Raw genomic sequence first — 17,867 nt, 5'->3', positions numbered from 1 at the left:
CTGCTGAGGTGTCTAGTCCTGGTCCTCTAGTCCTGGTCCTGCTGAGGTGTCTAGTCCTGGTCCTCTAGTCCTGGTCCTGCTGAGGTGTCTAGTCCACCATGATCACTGGAATTCTGGCTGACGTGTTCGGGAGAAAGAAGACATATTCTGGTTCTGACCCGGCTAAAACCTGAATGTGTTCCGAAGCTTTTAGTTAGCTTGTGTTGACGTTTTAAGATCTGGTGAGTTTACCTGTGCAGGTGAGTCAGGAGATCCATCAGCTGATTTATGTTTGAGGACATTTCAGAAAACACGTTTTCCTTCTGAAGAAGTTCAAGTTTTCACACATAACTGAGGACTCAACAGAACCTGTTCAGAGCCGGAACCAGAACCCGACTCATGAGCTCCAGCAGAACCTTTTGAACTGAAACCAACCTTTTAGCGCCAACTGTGCCCGACATGCGCAGAAACGAGCGGACAGGTGCGCACATTCTCACCAGTACGAGACACCTGTGCACGCGCACGCCCTCACACAACCACAACATGAGTCTGCAGAGGTGGATGGGTTTTCAGCCCTCGGTTTGACTTACAGGTAGGATGTGAACACGCTCAGGTTGCCCGGTACCGTTCTGAGTCCCAGATCCGAACAGTCCACCCGGTGCAGCAGCCCGTCCTCCTCACACCGGCAGCGGTCCGGGCAGGTGGTCCGACCCGCCTGCGTCTCCCCCGAAGCCTCGGAGCTCCTCAGTCCGCCCGAGAGCACCGAGAACCCCGCCAACAGAGCCACGAACCCCCGCATGTCCCGCACGCTGCTGCTCGGACGGGACAGAAAGTCTCGGTTCTGGTCGGAGAGAAAACTAAAGCCGGAGTGTGAGACCCGGATCAGGTGGTTCCAGTACAGCTGGAGGTTCGGCTCAAGTGGACCCAGACTCTTAGCGCATGGAGCTACAGAGAGAGGTGTGTGTGTGTGTGTGTGTGTGTGTGTGTGTGTGTGTGTGTGTGTGTGTGTGTGTGTGTGTGTGTGTGTGTGTGTGTGTGTGTGTGTGTGTGTGTGTGTTGAAACATCTGCGCGTTTCTCATTGATGTTTTTAAAATTTTAGTTTTTTTCTCAAATTAATTTTTAAATAGAAAAGATAAAAATATAAAACGTATAAATTAAATTTAATTAAAACTTCTTCTAAAAATTCTCACTTAACAGGAAAAAATTTATAACTTTTAGTCTTGAAAATTAATTAAAATAGTTTCCATAAGGTTAAATGTGAAACTCTGATATATTTTTACATTTTTGTGCTTTTTTCTTATTATAATCCTTTTACTTCGCTTTTTTGATGTTTCAGTCATTTTGTTTATTTATTTAATTTGTCTTAATTAACTTAAAACTTGACTATTTGTTTTTATTGTATTTAATTTTCCTTAAAATTAGTTTTTTTTTATCATTTTTTTTTATTATCTTTATTTTGTCTCAGTTTTAGACAAGTTTGTGTTTGTTGAGATTCAGTCATTCAGGAAGAAACACAATTCCAGTCGTGGATCCTGACTGCAGATCCAGATTTCCGGTGAAGCGGGATTCAGGAGGTGAGGCTGCTCCCGTTGGCGGGAGGACAAAGTCCTGATCCTTCTGACTCGAAACCTGAGCGACAGAAGAAGCAGCTGAGTTAATGAATAGTGTCAACTTCCTGTGTGTGTGTGTGTGTGTGTGTGTGTGTGTGTGTGTGTGTGTGTGTGTGTGTGTGTGTGCGTGTGCGTGTGCGTGTGTGTGTGTGTGTGTGTGTGTGTATAGCGCCTTCTTTGAGATCTACAACCCCCCAAGGCGCTTCACAACACAACCAGTCACATTCCCACCCCGGTGGTGATGAGCTACATCGTAGCCACAGCCTCCCTGGGCTACCACCAGTCCCTCCGACCACCACCAGCAGGCCAGGTGGGTAAAGTGTCTTGCCCAAGGACACAACGGCAGCGTTCGCTGTCCTGTTGGTCGTACTCACATCGACTCAGAGCTGATGATGTCACAGGAGTCAACACTTAAGGGCAGGAACGTTAACGCAGCAGAAACACCTGCTCTTTTATTCATGTTTGGTGTTAAAACTAAAAGTTGATATGAGATGAATTTGTTGTTTTTACTGTTGCTCTGGAGGTCGAAGCAGACAGAGTAGTTGTGTTAGTCTACAACAGGAAGGTGTCAGATACTCTTGGCGTGATCGGCCACGTCTTCCTGGGCCCCAGAGTGACTCATTAGCTTGTTAAAGGGACCATATGATGCTAAACGCCACGTTGGCATCCTTCTGTGCTGCCTTGAGCGCCTCCACAAACACTCAAAGCACGAATAAAACTGTAAAAATGGTTTTATGCTAGTGTTTGGTTTTCTAAAACACGCTGTTTAAAAAGTCCCATTTTGTGATGTCACAAGCAGGGATGTTAGCATAAAAGCACCACCGCCACCTGTCCACGCTGGAGAAGTAGCACCTCTCATGGGAGCTGCTTTTGCATATCTGAGCTTCTCACCTTATAACAGCCAATCAAGGGATGGGTGGGCGTGACCAGCTTGTCATCTAAAAGTGGCCGCACCCTGAGGCGACTCATTCTGGAGAGAAGGACCTGGCTGCAGCACGCAGAAGGGGGCAGCATCGGGTCAGTGGTCAGACTCATACCATATTTGGAAATGATGCAATAGCATTCTGGAACTGAAGGGGGCCCTTTAACTAATATAATGGGATTACACGTGGTGTGCCCCAGGGTTCAATTTTAGGCCCAGTGCTTTTTAACCTTCATATGCGCCCTCTTGGCGGTGTCATCGGAGACATGGGGTGAATTTCCCCAGTTATGCTGATGATAAACAGTTGTACATCTCCGTGTCTCCTGCTGACACAGTGTTAGTGTTTTACTATCTCTAATCAGTTTTTATTAGTTATTTGACTATCCATATTAACTTATTAATATTAATATGTATTTATTTATTTTCATTGTACTTATTTTAATCACACCAGTGTTTCCTCTGGGGGCCCTCTGCCTCGGGGGTGGTCGACTGTGGCCGCCTGGGTGCTCCTAGGGGAGTGCTTAGGCGGTGGTGGGGTTTCTGCCCTCCCTCCATGGGCGCCCTGGGTTGGTGCCTTGGCTGCTGCCATTGATCAACTACTGCCGAGGCAGATGGCTCACCTGATGGCGTGTCATTCATTACCTAACCCATCTGAACTCAGCCTAGTGTTTACTTATGCAGTATTTTAGGGGGGGGGGGGGGGGGTAGGAATATGGGTTATATGGGGTCGTTTTGATCTGTTAAGCATTCAGAGCTGCATTTTGTTTTGTATGAAAAGTGCTACACAAATAAAGTTGGATTGATTGAACCTGAAACATGAGATCGAGGAGGACGCAGAGGTTCAATGATTGAACAGTTTTTGTTCCATGTTATGAAAAATCTACTTTTAGGACTTGTTACCGTGGGATTTTGTCATTTCCTCATAAAAAAAACACCCCCAACCCTTTCATTGGCTGCATTCATGCATTTTCCTTCTCTCAGCTGAAATGTGGTCGATGTAAAGCTTTTTCCTGCTAATGGGAGAAAGTAGCCCACTACCAGGCCTTTCTCCTGCCCCTGAAGCTGGTCTGGTCTCAGTTCTGAAACCTGGACATACGGCAAAGTATTTCTGCAAATACTTCTACGCCGTTGGATAAACAGCACATCCCGCCTACAACGCCACGCGTGATGGCAGGGGTGTACGACCTAGGCACCGTTCACGTTGTATCAGAGTCAGTGGTGTAGAGTTAGCGTCAGACTGGTGTGGGTTTGTGCAGGTTGGCCTCCCGGTCGCGGTAAGAACTTTATCTGTTTTAGCAACACTTGCCGGTAAGATGTTTTCAACCCTTTATTGGTGAACTGTTTAAAATATGAGGACTACTCTGTTTGTTAACTTCCTTTGTTTATTTAGCCGGCGTGAGTCCATGTGTGAGCAGAGCCTCGACTAAAAGGCTGCTTAGAAACGAGCGAATGCAAAGATCTTTAGAAACATAAAATATTTAGCAGAAAATAATTAAAAAATCACTAAAATATAAATAAATGAAATCTGTTTCAGCTGCTAAATCAGTTACTGCAGAGACCACCTACCGAGACGATCATCAGATACAGAAGCCACGGGACCACCAGAGGTAATACTAACGTGAGTCTGGAACGGCCATCAGCAAATTCTCTTAAAGGAACATTTTCATTATGGGATGTAAATTCAGACCTTCACTGTAGTAAATTATATTTATCTCTCTTAATTTGGCCACAGAACAGAGTATTAACAACTGTAAACTAGTAACAGCCGTGGTTCATATGGGTCTGACAGCTGGCCCGACAGCGCCCCCTTCGGCCTGCTGCAGCCAGGAAAACAATCTTTTCTAAACGCCTCAAGATAAAAACCACAAGCTGCTTCACAAAAACAAAACTTTTAAATATAGAAAAGATTAAAAAAAAACGGATAAAAATGTGTTTCAAATGAAAGCAAAAACTGTGACTAAATGTAAGGAAATGAGAGAGGAAGTGAAATCAGTGGATCCCAGGAAAGGTTGAGCTGAAAGAGCAGAACCAGGAGAGGGCGATGAAGGTCCCACCAGAGCCTGAGCAGGTGAGTTTAAAGGAGACCACTGAGTCCACTGATCTCAGGCTCAGGGGGAGAGAGCTCCAGAGTCTGGGGGCCACAGCAGCACAACATGAGGGGGAGTTGGTGCAAATAACTCCACAAACATGTTTTTTATCACCTTTAGAACTATTATAAGATAAGATTAAAGGTCTTTTTATGCCCCCATAACCCTCCTGGGAAGGGTTGAGCAGGGTTGACGGGTTATGTCTTGGGTCCATGTGGCTGGGGTGAGGTGGTGCTCGCTCCTCTAAAACACCTGGTACCATGTGACCTCGTTAGGAACGTGGATGGACGACAGAAAACTCGGATTAGAAGTGAAATATTTTCACTGCAAAATGGTCATAATGTGTCCTCTTTAATCATCCTCATCTCTACAAATGGGTGACCTCTGACCTTTTAGATCTCAGATGGAGAGTTGTTTAGTAGTCATAATTTTTAGCTACCAAAATAAAATCTTCAAAATAAAACCTGAATTATTTGGGGAAACTAAATATTTAGACAGAAGTCCTGAAACAGCAGGACCGCCTCCGACATCTTGTAATAAATAATCTTTATGTTGGAGAAGTTCTGGCGAGACATCGCCACCTGGTGGCTGAAAAGGCCCACTACAGAAAACATGTCAACATTTCCAGGTTTTTACACCAAAGATCTAAATATTTTAACTCCCAGGAACCAAACTTTACATCGAAACCTGTTTAATTCTGTTTAACTGAAAATGTTCTGTCCCTTTTAGTGATTTTCTAAAGGAAAACAGGCGTGCGTGCGTGCGTGCGTGCGTGCGTGCGTGCGTGTGTGTGTGTGTGTGTGTGTGTGTGTGTGTGTGTGTGTTAAAAAAACCATATGCCCTCACAGCCATGACTGCCTACTCCACCCCCCCCCCTTAACCTGGGCAATAAACAACCTAACTAAGCTAAATAACCGAGAGTAAATAATAAATACTAAACAAAAATAGTTCACTTTAGCAAGAAAGAAAGAAATCAAGGTAGGTTTAAGCCTCTGGAGGCAGGCGCTGCAGGTTAAAACCTACCTGGTTACTCCACACGTACTCAGGAGTTCCCTGAAGGACTTCGTTGTTCGTTCTTTTATCAACACTTATTTAGAGCCTGAGAGGGTTAAGCCTGCGGTAAACAAAATACAAAAATAACTCCAACAACCCAGGCCCTCATTGTGAAGGTACTTTACCCACAATTAACCTTAGCATAAGCAAAAAGATGCTATTTCCTGATTGAAGCCTAGGCACTAAGCCAGTGCTGATCTTCAGAAGAGCATGTGAGATACTCCAGGAGACACCAGAGCGTGGTGACCGGTCTGTCTAGGATGCTGGTCTTTGTGAATGGACCGGTCCTCTGGGGTCAGCTCTAGAGCTCCGAGCTCCGCCCATCATCCCAGAGCCTCTTGGAGCTGGAGCATCAGCGATCAGAAACATCTCCCAAAGAGAAACTTCTCTTTTTCTCTTGTCCAGTCGGATACTCCCATATGATAGATGACCCGCACTTGTACAGCGCCTCTCAGAGTCAGGACTCCAAAGTGCTTTACACTACAGTGTATCATTCATCCATTCACACACACATTCACACACTGGTGGTGATGAGCTACGATGTAGCCACAGCCGCCCTGGGGCGCGCTGACAGGCGAGGCTGCCGAGCACAGGCGCCACCGGTCCCTCCGACCACCACCAGCAGGCAAGGTGGGTTAAGTGTCTTGCCCAAGGACACAACAGCAGAATTCTCTGTCTGGAGCCGGGATCGAACCTGCAACCTTCCGATTACTGAACAACCCGCTCTACCTGTTGAGCTGCTGCTGTAAAAGTAAAAGACTCTGCACAGAACCCTGCCGATGATATTAGCCGAGGTAAATCTCTCGACGCGTTGACACCAGACAGCCCCTCGGGTGACGGTCCAACGTTCCTGTGGCACAAAGCCCACAGACCCGGACAGTCAGATTACTCGGAGGAGCGTAAGAATCTTTCATTCTGTGGTCCACTTCTGCGATGCCGAGTGATCTCCCTGAAGCCAAGCAGTTCTCGTCTTTGCAGCACCTCCTGAGTGCCACAACGAAGAGTCTATCTTGGATGGCTCTAGGCGCAGCCTACGCACAAGCTCAGCTGGCTCGGTTCCGACAGGTCCAGAAAGTTGTTTCAAAGGTCACCAACATCAAACCATAAAAGTGGGTCTTCAACCTTGTTTTAAAAACTGCTGCTGATGGAGAGCGCCTTACGGATAGGGATGGTGCGTTCCAGTTTTGGTGCTGCTACGGAGAACGCTGTAACGTCCAGGAAGGGTCCGTTTTCACCTACATAGTGACCTACATAGTGACCTACATAGTGACCTACATAGTGACCTACACAGTGAACGGTCATATACCGTATTTTCCGGACTATAAGCCGCTACTTTTTCCCATGCTTTGAACCATGCGGCTTTAGTCAACCAGAAAGGATGGATGCTGGGAAGTCTAATGAAGGAATGGTTAAAGGAGCGCTACGGAAAGCGCCCAGGAGGATTTTTTTTCACAGTAAAACGGCGCCGCTTGTTTTCCCAGCTTCACCCAGGATGATGACAGCGACACAGAAAAGGTGTGTGACGAAGCTCTTCTGAGGCTGTTCAACTCCGACACTGAAGAGGATGAGTTCAGTGGTTTCAGAGCGCAGGAGGACGATGAATAAACTAATCAATAACTTTTCTGTTTTGTTTGATACTGATCAGTTCAGTCACGTTCAGTTAAACTACGCTTTCTATTCTGTTGATATCTGCGGCTTTTATCCCGGTGCGGCTTATATTGAGGTGAAATTACGGTACTGATGTCCCGTTTTTTTTATTCTATCTGCTACAAGCCAGGAGATTCTGCACAAGAAAACACGCTCTCCCAAGGTCTCCAAGCTTTCCTCTCATCTCAGACTGCTGGACTCCACTCTGAATTCAACTTAAAATTAAATAATCATACGGTTGAATGAACAATAATGGTTGAATAATAATATTTTGGTTAATCTGTGCCTAAACCAATGAAGTTGAAGCGAACGTGTCCTTGCAGCATCCATTTGTCTGATAATCAGCGTGCGTGACTTGACAGCTCACACTCAAACACGTGACGTTATGACGAGGTTAATCTCACGACACAAATCAGAGCATCTTTTATCTGAAGGAGGAGTGCTCTGAGGTTTGTTTGGTAACACCTCCTCAACATGGCATGTTGTGATTTGCCAGAAAATCACAACATAGGAATTAACAAAACTTCGATCACTTCCCGAGTACTTCAGTTCGCTGAGGAAGTTTGTTTCCAGCTGAGACTCCGGGACCAGCCTCTCTGAAACATCTCTCTGACACACAGTCAAAAGCTTTTTGCACGCTGCAAAGCTGACACAGCCTCGACTCCCTGAGAGTTTGAGAAGCATAACGAGTCCACCTGTTTGTTGTGACCTGGAGACGACTCTGGACTGACCAGGTCGCGCTGCAGGTAATCTACGACCTTCAGCGCCTTGGGGTCGCCCGAACCCCGACATCTCAGATCCTACAGGGAGTCTCCATTTGGGGTACGTAGACACAGCGAGATTGCGTCTGATGTTTTATTAACAAATCAACTCGAGTTATAGCAGACCAACTTCTCTTACACCCAGAACTCAGTCACAAAGGTTCTGATCACCAGAGGCGGAGCTGGCCTAAATGGCGCCCTGTGCGAGATCCCCCTGTGACGCTCCCCCCCCTCCCTTCACACACACACACACACACACACACACACACACACACACACACACACACACACACACACACACACACACACACAACTTTGTTTCAAATTGTGTGGAGTGTATATATAACGTTTGCTAACTGAACACAACATCCAGCTCCTGGCCACCTTCTCACCACTTGTCAAAGTTCTACTGAAATAGACACACTTAACACAACATGATGACATCATCGACTTGTACAGTACAGATGTGCTGAAAGGCAAGAGTCTCAACTTTCAGCTAAAAAAAGACCGCTCTAGCTATTATAGTTTTTATTTTATGGCAGTTTACAGTTTAAACGGGATCATACTAGCAGGGCACTTCCAGCGGCCCGCTGCCGCTCCGTTTTTCATGGGGTAAATAATAGCTCATTTCCCGATTCCAAAAAGAAAGAATGGTCCTACCAGCTCGCCACTTCAATATGAAGATCAGTTCAACATGGGGAAAAAAACCTGACCTGTAGGCCAGAGAAACGTTCATTAACACATCAAGTTCTATTCAGTTTACCGGTAAACATATCACGAATGTACAACAGGTCAATTATTAATCATCTTGGCTACGTAGCTCAATCTATGCATTCCAGTAGCATTTGCTACAAACAAATACAAAAACAACAATAAAGGAAAACAACTGTCTGACAGACAGCATAGCCGAATTCAAGGCAACACATAACAATAATCATTTGATTGCTCTTGGTTTCAAGTTAAGCCCACTAAAGTGCTTAAGTAAATAAAAGTGTTTCAAAAACAGCGTTTTTGAACCGGAGTTCTGCTCGCGGTGGGAACTCCGCCGAACAAGGTCATTTTTTATAGCGAAAACGATCGACTGGTCACTGACAAGTAAAAGGGTGTTATTGGTAGATGTTAAGAACACTTACCGCTGAGGTAAAATGAGAGTATAAATGAATTGAGGGGAGAAAAACGCTTTGTTTTCCAACGCCGTTCTACAAGCAACAAGCTTACAGCCACGGCAGGAGCAGCTTTCATGTTTGCCGCGACGTGGAAGGAGCCAATCAGGAGAGGGACCTCACATCAGCTGACGTGGGTCATGTGACAGGGAGTAGTTGATATGGGTTACGCTTTGTTGTGCTTTTATTACAGAAATATTATTATTATCATCACTATTATTATTAAGAACATGCGATTTCTATGTTTTGTTTATGTATTGGTTGATGCTAAAAAAATATTTTTTTAGAAAAAAAAAAGAAGAAAAAAGGAAATTAAATGCCGCCCCCTGCAGACTGCCGCCCTGTTCGGCCGCACATGTTGCACATATCAAGCTCCGCCACTGCTGATCACACATCACCTTCCATCCACACATCGTTTCATAGCTTGTCGTGTAAAATAATTAGTCTAGAAAATAAAGTTTATTTTAATTATATCCTTGACTCTGTCTGAATTAATACGAAGTGTGTTTATGGTCCCTGAAGAAGCAAAGAATCCTGAATTCTTCTGGTTAAACGTTCAAAGATCCACCAGGTTGATATTCTATATTCATAAAAAATCATCACATCTTATAGGTAATAATTAAACCCCCCAAAATACACTACGTAACAACCGTTACAACGCCCTTTCCGCTCTCATCTTTAGCCAAGCGCTAGGAGCCACTAGCAGCAACCAGATCTCAGTGAGGAGCATTAGAGCAATGACATATGGCTGCACCAACTCCATGAAATAAGCTGGAGCCACTCCGTTCAAAGCCTTGGAAACCAATAAAAGGAGTTTAAAACGAACTCTAAAATCCACAGGCAGCCAGCGAAGAGCAGCCAGAACAGGTGTGACGTGATCAAACCTGTTTATGCCAACCAAAAATCTCGCTGAGGCATTCTGAACAAGCTGCAGGAGAGCTACTTACCCCAAATAAGACAGGATTACAGTAGTCTAGGTGTGAGGTCATAAAAGCATGAACCACAGTCTCAAGATCCTGTCTAGATAAAAATGGTTTCACTTTAGCCAACCGTCTCAGGACACCATAGTACCAACGTGGGCATCAAACCACAGGGCATCTTCACTCTGTCTGGACCCATCTGCCTAAAAACCGCAGACCCATCTCTAAACAAGCCTTCATCTCTAAAATATTGTAAAAGGTTGTGGCGGATCAGCTGATGACTTTTCTGGAACTACACAACAGTTCTGACAAGTTCCAGTCTGGTTTTGGTGAAAAGCGTTCAACAGAAACAGATTTGTTTAAAGTTTCCAGTGACATCATGATGGCTGCAGACAATGGGGAGTTCACAGTGCTAGTGATGTTAGATCTTTCTGCAGCTTCTGACTCTGTTGATCACAACACCTTAATAACAGACTTGGTGACTCGGTGGGGATCTCTGGAACTGGTCTAGACTGGTTTAGATCGTACCTTTCTAACAGAAGTTACGATGTCTGTATAAACCACATCATGTCAGATTCTACCCATCTGTTCTGTGGGGTACCCCAAGGCTCTGTTTTGGGACCACTGTCGTTTCTGCTGCACATGCACCCTCTTGATAATGTCTCTTATCACCTATATGCAGATGACGTTCAGCTGTACTGCTCCTTTAAGGATTCTGAGTTCTATAAACAGTCTGAGTTACTAGAGTGTCTATCAGCGATCACCAACTGGCTAGAAGATAACTTCCTCCAGTTAAACTCTGAAAAGACTGAATGTCTGATCATCGCCCCTGAGAGCATGGTTCCCCTGATTAGTCTAGTCTTGGTCATTTATCTTCTGTCAAGACAAACTTAAGGAATTTGGGTGTTTTTGACCATCAACGTCTCTTGAAGGCCACTCAAAAACGTTGGTCCAGATGTGACGTGTGAGCGTCCTGTCAGTGTCCTGACTGATCATGCGCCCTGGCTACTTGGCCAAGGGGATGTCCCTTTGGCTGATTGGTAAGTGCACGTGACTCTCACCCAGGAGTCTGGGGATCGAATCCCGCCCGGGCCCTCGTTTCTATGCCTTGCCACACAAAACTGTTTATATAACTTAAGAAATATCTCCAAACTGAGAAGGTTGGTGTCAAAACACGAACTAGAAATGGTTCTCCAGGCCTTTATCTCCTCCCATCTAGACTACTGTAACACACTCTTCACATGTTCTAACAAGAGTCCTTGACCGCCTTCAGCTGGTCCAGAACTGACAGTCTGGACACTTAAACAGCTGAAGACCCTTTAATTTGAAGCTGTTTTTACATAAATCTTTTATTTTCTTATTTTTAACAGAAATTTGTCTTTTGTCTGTTTATGAAAAGGTATCATTTTATTTTTCTGATTTTAATTTATTTCTATTTTAAGATAATTATTTTATGACTTTTTGATCCATGTGAAGCACTTTGTGATTTCCCGTCTGTCATGAGTGCTCTATGAATAAAATATACTTATCGGTTCATGTGTGTTTTTATGTTTTTATGTGTTTTATGTAGATTAATTTTTCGTTTTGTTGGACGTTTTGTTCTGCTCCTGGCTCGAGCAGCAGATCAGCTGGTTGAAGAGAATCCGGGCACTGCGGGGAAACCAGAAGGAACTTCCATCACCACCACTTGAAAATAACTTATTTTATTTGTTTAAAAGTAAGCCAAAGGAAGCTGTTTACAGGAATAAAACATGCACATGATCGTCTGTTTGGGGAGGATAACGTTAATAAGGAAACTAAAACATTAGAGACGAGGATGAGGAGCAGACCCGAGCAGAACCTTTGACTCCAACAGGTCCGAAACCCGACATGTTCAGTAGAAAACCGGTTTACTCCAGAAACAAGTAGCTCAACTTTATTCTTTTCATTTTTAAATCCTGTTTGACGTGATGCACACCTGAACACTCTTGATTAGTGATTCACAAGCTGACGATGTTCACGTTATTCTGTACTTTCCATCAGAATATTTAACTTTGACCAAGTTTCTGAATCAAATCAAATATATTAATTCTATTGATGTATCCCAACAGTTGTGCATTATTTAGCCAGGTTTCATCTCTGACCCTGCTGCAGGTGTCTGTAGCTGCAGGTGTCTGTATCTGCAGGTGTAGCTGCAGGTGTCTGTAGCTGCAGGTGTCTGTATCTGCAGGTGTCTGCAGCTGCAGGTGTAGCTGCAGGTGTCTGCAGCTGCAGGTGTCTCCAGCTACAGACACCTGCAGCAGCAGACACCTGCAGCTACAGACACCTGCAGCTGCAGGTGTCTCCAGCTACAGACACCTGCAGCAGCAGACACCTGCAGCTACAGACACCTGCAGCTGCAGACACCTGTAGCTGCAGGTGTCTGTAGCTGCAGGTGTCTGCTGCTGCAGGTGTCTGTAGCTGCAGGTGTCTGTAGCTGCAGACACCTGCAGCAGCAGACACCTGCAGCTACAGACACCTGCAGCTACACCTGCAGCTACAGACACCTGCAGCAGCAGACACCTGCAGCTACAGGTGTCTGCAGCTAGACACCAGTAGCTACAGACACCTGCAGCTACAGACACCTGCAGCAGCAGACACCTGCAGCTACAGACACCTGCAGCAGCTACAGACACCTGCAGCTACAGACACCTGCAGCTACAGACACCTGCAGCTACAGACACCTGCAGCAGCAGACACCTGCAGCTACAGACACCTGCAGCTACACCTGCAGCTACAGACACCTGCTGCTGCAGACACCTGCAGCTACAGGTGTCTGTAGCTGCAGAGCATGCCCAGTGCAGCTCTGCTGCTACACTCCTCTCCACTAGCGGGTTCTTCAGTAACCAGCGGTAACCTCTGAGCCTCGCTCTCCTGCGTCAGACCGCCCGCTCATCACTCTACTCCTCCAAATTTAAACACATCCAACATGTTTGTGTTTCCAGAAGTTAAACGGAGTTCTGTACAGCTGCTTCATCCCCAAACAGAACCGGGACCATACCCAGAACCAAACGGAGGACGTTTTACAATCAAAGTGCTGCAGAAAGCACAGACAGTTAAATCAGAAGGTGAGTTACTTTTATTTTGTTGAGCAGGACGACACCGATAAACGTGTGTGTGAAGATTATGTTTGCAAGCACGTGTGTGTGTGTGTGTGTGTGTGTGTGTGTGTGTGTGTGTGTGTTAGCCAGAGCAACACCCTCTAGCGGGCGTGGCCTGTGGCTCATCATCAACGATCTGAACGCCGCGTCTACTGGATGCTGATTGGCTGGCTCCGTTGCCCTTCGCCCTCTCCTCTGCCTGAGCCGTTTCCATCATTCCTGAAGGGGAACGGGAAGAGAAACTAAATCAGGATCGTTTAAAAACTCGTCATTTATTTGTTAAGTAAAAATATCGTAAACAAATAAATGTTTAATCATCTGTCCAAACTGTTAAAATCATTTCATTTCCTCTTGGTTATGAATCGTGGAACGACCTAAACTCACTGCTGCTCAGCAATAATCAGCTGTTTAGTCCAAACTAATCGATCCCAGAAACTGGATTCACTGTTATTGTGTTGTGAACTGCTCGGTGTGATCGGGGCTCGTTTGGACCGGACTGAACGTACGTTTACAGAGATCCAGGAAGAGCTCCTCGATGCCTTTATTTAACTTGGCTGACGTGTGGTAGTGTCTGGCTCCAACCGACTCCGCATAGCTGCACAGAAACACAGAGGTCAGAGGTCAGCAGAGCGCCGGCGCCGCACGCTCCCAGCAGGTCTCACCTCTCTGCCTCCTCCACGGAGACGTGTCTGTCTTTGTCCAAATCGGTTTTATTTCCTGTTAGAAACAGAAGAAGTAGGATGAGATCCGATGCCGTTTGGAGGATCCGGGTCAGAACCAGAACCAGAGTTAAAGCCAGCAGCGGATCTTCTCACCTACGATACATAAACAAATGTCGTTGCCCAGCATTTTCCTCAGCTCTTTGACCCAGTTCTTCACCTGCAACGACACAAACAGCTGGTTGGGCTGGGAACACCACGGGACCTCGTAAAGCTCTTAATCACCAACAGCCATGAACCCGAACAGCCGCGGCGGCTAACGCCGGCCCTGAGGCGGCGAGGGTACCTTCTGGAAGGAGTCCTCGTCGGTGATGTCGTAGACTAAAACGGCTCCGTTGGAGTCTCTGTAGTAGATGGGACCTAGCGCGTGAAACCGCTCCTGGCCCGCCGTGTCCTGCACACAGAAGCAGAGTTCACGCTTTTCCCAGAAGGCAGTGGGCGGAGCTACGGTCAGAGCATCTTACCCAGATGGCCAGGTTCACCCTCTTGCCTGTGATGTTGAGTTTCTTTGTGAGGAAGGACGCCTGCAGAGGAAGACGGGCAGCTTTCATAAACATCTTGTGACATTTCATCTTTCTGCAGGAACACTTTGTTCTTCTCATTCGTCAGAAATCGGTTCATCTGGCTGAGCGAGGTCACAGGAACCAGCTCCGGGTTTCGCCACCAGAGCGGCCTGCCTCCATCGTCTCAGGGACGTGTGACGGGTTTATACGTTTGTTTCTGGACTTCTCAGGACCGAGCACGGGTTCTGGAGCCAACTAGAACCAGATAAACCCGTAGAAGTGATGGGATGGGCCGAACTGCTTTAACACACCATCACTGTTCAAACTTCCAGAGTTAGAATTCAAGCCAGGAAGAAAAAGTTGAACTGAATGATGCCGGTTAAAGTTGGGTCAGCGCCGCACCAGGATCGGTGCTTCTCTACCAACCGAGGGTTGCAGACTCGGCTCCAGACAAACGCTCGTCTGCGTTCGCTCATCCCGCTGCAGCGGAAGCAGCCACTGGGTGGGAATCGTCTGCTCCAACTTCTCATGTTGTGCCAGAACCTGCCGGCCTCACCGAACCTCCACACGGCCTCACGGAGCTGATCCTGAGAGTCAAAGTCCACGCGGAGACGGGTTTTCAGTGGAACAGCCATGAGACGCGATCAGGATCTGACGGATTTGTGAGGATGTGAGAGGAAGGAGGAGGAGAAGCAGAAGGAGTCCGGTTTATTGCCACGTAGGCGAGAAACTCATCTACTAGGACTTGTGTCGGTGAGAAGGTGCAAACATGGACACAAGTCAAGAGGAAACACCAGAAACCAGCATGGGTGATGGTTAATCAGGAATCTTACAGCGGAGAGGAAGTACATCCCGCTGATCCGATCTGGATCCACCACCCATCGATGATGCGGTGGCTTCAGACCCATAAACGGTTATCTACAGATCTGATCCCAGACCAGCCCTGAGCCCTGCAGCTAGGAGCACCCAGACCATGTGACCCACTCATGACTGACCTCAGGAACAATCTGGGGTCAGACCACATTACCCAGAATGCAGTTCGAGTGAAACTGAGCTGGCAGAAGCAGGTCGCGTCTAATTCCTGGAATTTACAGAAATAAATCAGGAACAACTCGTTTGTTTACGTCAACAAATAAAAGTTCAGAGGTTGTTGAACACAAACAAAGGCAGGAATGAAGGACTTCAGCAGGGGGGGGGGTCGTCCTCGGGAGGGATGCCCTACAGAAACTAAAGATCCGGTTTTAAACAGGCTCTGCTGTTTGTGTCTACATGACTGGCTCATCCCTTGAGTTATGCCTGAGATAGTTAAAATGCTGCTCTGTGGACGGGACTAAGGTCCAAAGTAAAACTCAGTGGATCCGGAACTTTCCAGGAATGTCTGGCTGCTGGGAACGGGAAGAGGTGAGGATGGGATCAGGAGCTTTACTGGAACACGGACTGGATTTTATTCTAAAACGAAGAAACAACAAAAACAACAACAGTCAGCTGATGAGTGGTGTTATTGGAGTCAGCTGAGGCAGAACCACAGCTCGCTACGCGGGGGTCTCTGATCCCGGTCCGGCGCCTGAAACCGTAAACAAACACCTGACCGAGCCCCCCCAACCAGGTCACAGCCCCGCTCTCCCAGGACCCACAAACAAGCGTCCACTGGTCACGAGCCCAGAGGGCTCGGTTTGGTTCGGTTCCGGTCGGAACCCCGCTGCCTCCAGGCTCACTCACCTGCAGCGTTGTGATGTGTTTGTCGTTGAATTTGTTCTCGCAGTAGCGCAGAACCAGCGACGTCTTCCCCACGCAGCCTTCCCCCAGCAGCACCACCTTGAAGGAAAACGTTTTGCTGCCACCGGACGCCCCCGCTGTTGCCATGGTTACACCTTTATTCCAGGAATCCTCGACTTTAATCCAAAAACAGGCTTTTCCGAGCTACCGCCGCTAATGCTAACCCCGTCGGGACTGAAGCCCGACTTTATTGCGCGGCAGAACCCATGAGAACACTTTGACAACGCTCAGCGCCCAAAGGTTAACGCAGATCTGCCCACAGCGGAGAGAAAAACGGCTTCAAACGCGGAGTCACTTCCTGCCTCTACCCACCAACTAATGGCGTCTCTCCCAGCTAGCAGCTAACAAGCTAGTCCAGCCGAAGCTGGTCTATCCGCGTCGGGAGGGCTCACTGGGAGCGGTGCTCTGTTATTTATACAACCATTACAGCAGTTTTAGATCAGATTGTGTTAACATTTATACAAGGAGGGAGGTAAAGTCAACCATTCACCATAATTTATGAGATTATCTTTGTTAAAGCGTCTCGGGGAGTCTAGAAGCGCACGGGATATTTAGGATAAACCACGAACAAAACGAGTTTATCAGGAAAACACGGCAGGTGGTGAAAGTGATTATGTCCAAACAGATGACGCAATAGCAGTAAATTAACGTTTGTGCGCGCGCGCATTTGTTCGTATGTAAGTGGGGTTTCGTGTGTTTAACGTAATCTATAATTTTCCCTCCGAAAACTGAAGAGTAAAGTAAGTCTAACTATCCTGAACCCAGAGTGAGACATCTTGTCGATGTGCTCGGCTCTGTTCTGTCACGTGACCACGTGCGTCAGCTGCTCCGGAGTTTCTCACGTTGGCCCATCAACAACCCGATCACAGTTCCCGTTTTGGTTTGACTCGCTGGCGTCATTTTGGTGTTTCTTACAGAGAAAATAAACCCAAGGTGTTTAAATTCCTCACAACTAGACTCAGATGTTTGAAGATGTTTCCAAAAAAACAAGTCATACATTTTAAGACTCAACAAGAAGGTCTGGCATGAAGAAGAAGAAGAAAATATCATTTCTATAGCGCCTCTCAAGATAAAAAATCACGAGGCCTTTCACAAAAATAAAAATGTAAAAAATATAAAAAAGCATTTAGAAAATGTTTAAAAATATATTTAAAATGAGCAAAAATAGGCAATTGTGATTTAAAAGAAAAATGTTAAAGAGAGAGAGTGAACAGGAAAGAGGGAAACCAGTGGATCCTGAGGAAGGTGGAATAGGTGGGGAGAGCAGAATAAAGAGAGAGAGGTGAAGAAGGTCATACCAAAGCCAGCTTGAACAAGTGAGTCTTCAGCTGCTTTTTAAAGGAGACCACTGAGTCCACTGATCTCAGGCTCAGGGGGAGAGAGGTCCAGAGTCTGGGGGCCACAGCAGCAGATGATCTGTCACCTTTGACCTTTATGTGACAGTGTGAGCGTCCTGTCACAATGTCCCGATTGATCATGCGCCCTGGCTACTTGGCCAAGGGGCTGTCCCTTTGGCTGACTGGTGAGAGCGTATGACTCTCACCCGGGAGTCAGGGGATCGAATCTCGCCCGGGCCCTCGTTTATCCACCTTGCCACATTTAGCCTG

General features: G+C 46.5%; 2 protein-coding genes across 4 annotated transcripts in view; both read right to left on the bottom strand.

The window, feature by feature from the left end:
* LOC107387630 (leucine-rich repeat-containing G-protein coupled receptor 5) overlaps positions 1 to 11,699 on the bottom strand; it is a 91,601-nt gene extending 79,902 nt beyond the window's left edge. Inside the window, exons 1-4 of one of the 3 annotated variants that reach the window (XM_070541735.1) lie at positions 9,194 to 11,699; positions 8,721 to 8,773; positions 5,623 to 5,713; positions 570 to 1,609 (exon numbers count right to left, since the gene is read on the bottom strand). In XM_070541735.1, the coding sequence (XP_070397836.1) occupies positions 570 to 778 (209 nt within the window). In that variant the 5' untranslated portion in view covers positions 779 to 1,609; positions 5,623 to 5,713; positions 8,721 to 8,773; positions 9,194 to 11,699. Of the gene's footprint in view, positions 1 to 569; positions 1,665 to 5,622; positions 8,283 to 8,720; positions 8,774 to 9,193 lie in introns of those variants that run through there. The other 2 variants (XM_070541727.1, XM_054739916.2) reach the window with 2 other exon arrangements.
* A 131-nt stretch (positions 11,700 to 11,830) lies between these two features.
* Positions 11,831 to 16,637, bottom strand: rab21 (RAB21, member RAS oncogene family). Its single transcript, XM_015962691.3, has 8 exons — positions 16,204 to 16,637; positions 14,446 to 14,505; positions 14,268 to 14,375; positions 14,078 to 14,141; positions 13,925 to 13,979; positions 13,769 to 13,857; positions 12,878 to 13,481; positions 11,831 to 12,280 (listed from the first exon to the last, which is right to left on the bottom strand). Exons 1-7 carry the CDS (start codon positions 16,345 to 16,347, stop codon positions 13,345 to 13,347), a joined length of 657 nt encoding a protein of 218 aa, XP_015818177.1. The 5' UTR covers positions 16,348 to 16,637; the 3' UTR covers positions 11,831 to 12,280; positions 12,878 to 13,344.
* Between the last annotated feature and the right edge of the window lie 1,230 nt (positions 16,638 to 17,867).

The sequence above is a fragment of the Nothobranchius furzeri genome, chromosome 1 (assembly GCF_043380555.1).
Source record: "Nothobranchius furzeri strain GRZ-AD chromosome 1, NfurGRZ-RIMD1, whole genome shotgun sequence".
NCBI lineage: Eukaryota > Metazoa > Chordata > Actinopteri > Cyprinodontiformes > Nothobranchiidae > Nothobranchius > Nothobranchius furzeri.
Note: the sequence above shows the minus strand (reverse complement) of the source record. Positions and strands in the feature narration are given on the sequence as shown.

Coding starts and splice junctions, on each gene's coding strand:
- rab21 (XM_015962691.3), bottom strand. CDS start 16,347: ATGGCAACAGCGGGGGCGTCCGGTGGCAGCAAAACGTTTTCCTTCAAG. Junction 14,506..16,203: donor AACACATCACAACGCTGCAG/GTGAGTGAGCCT, acceptor CTTCCTCTGCAG/GCGTCCTTCCTCACAAAGAA. Junction 13,980..14,077: donor CATTTGTTTATGTATCGTAG/GTGAGAAGATCC, acceptor TGTTTCTAACAG/GAAATAAAACCGATTTGGAC.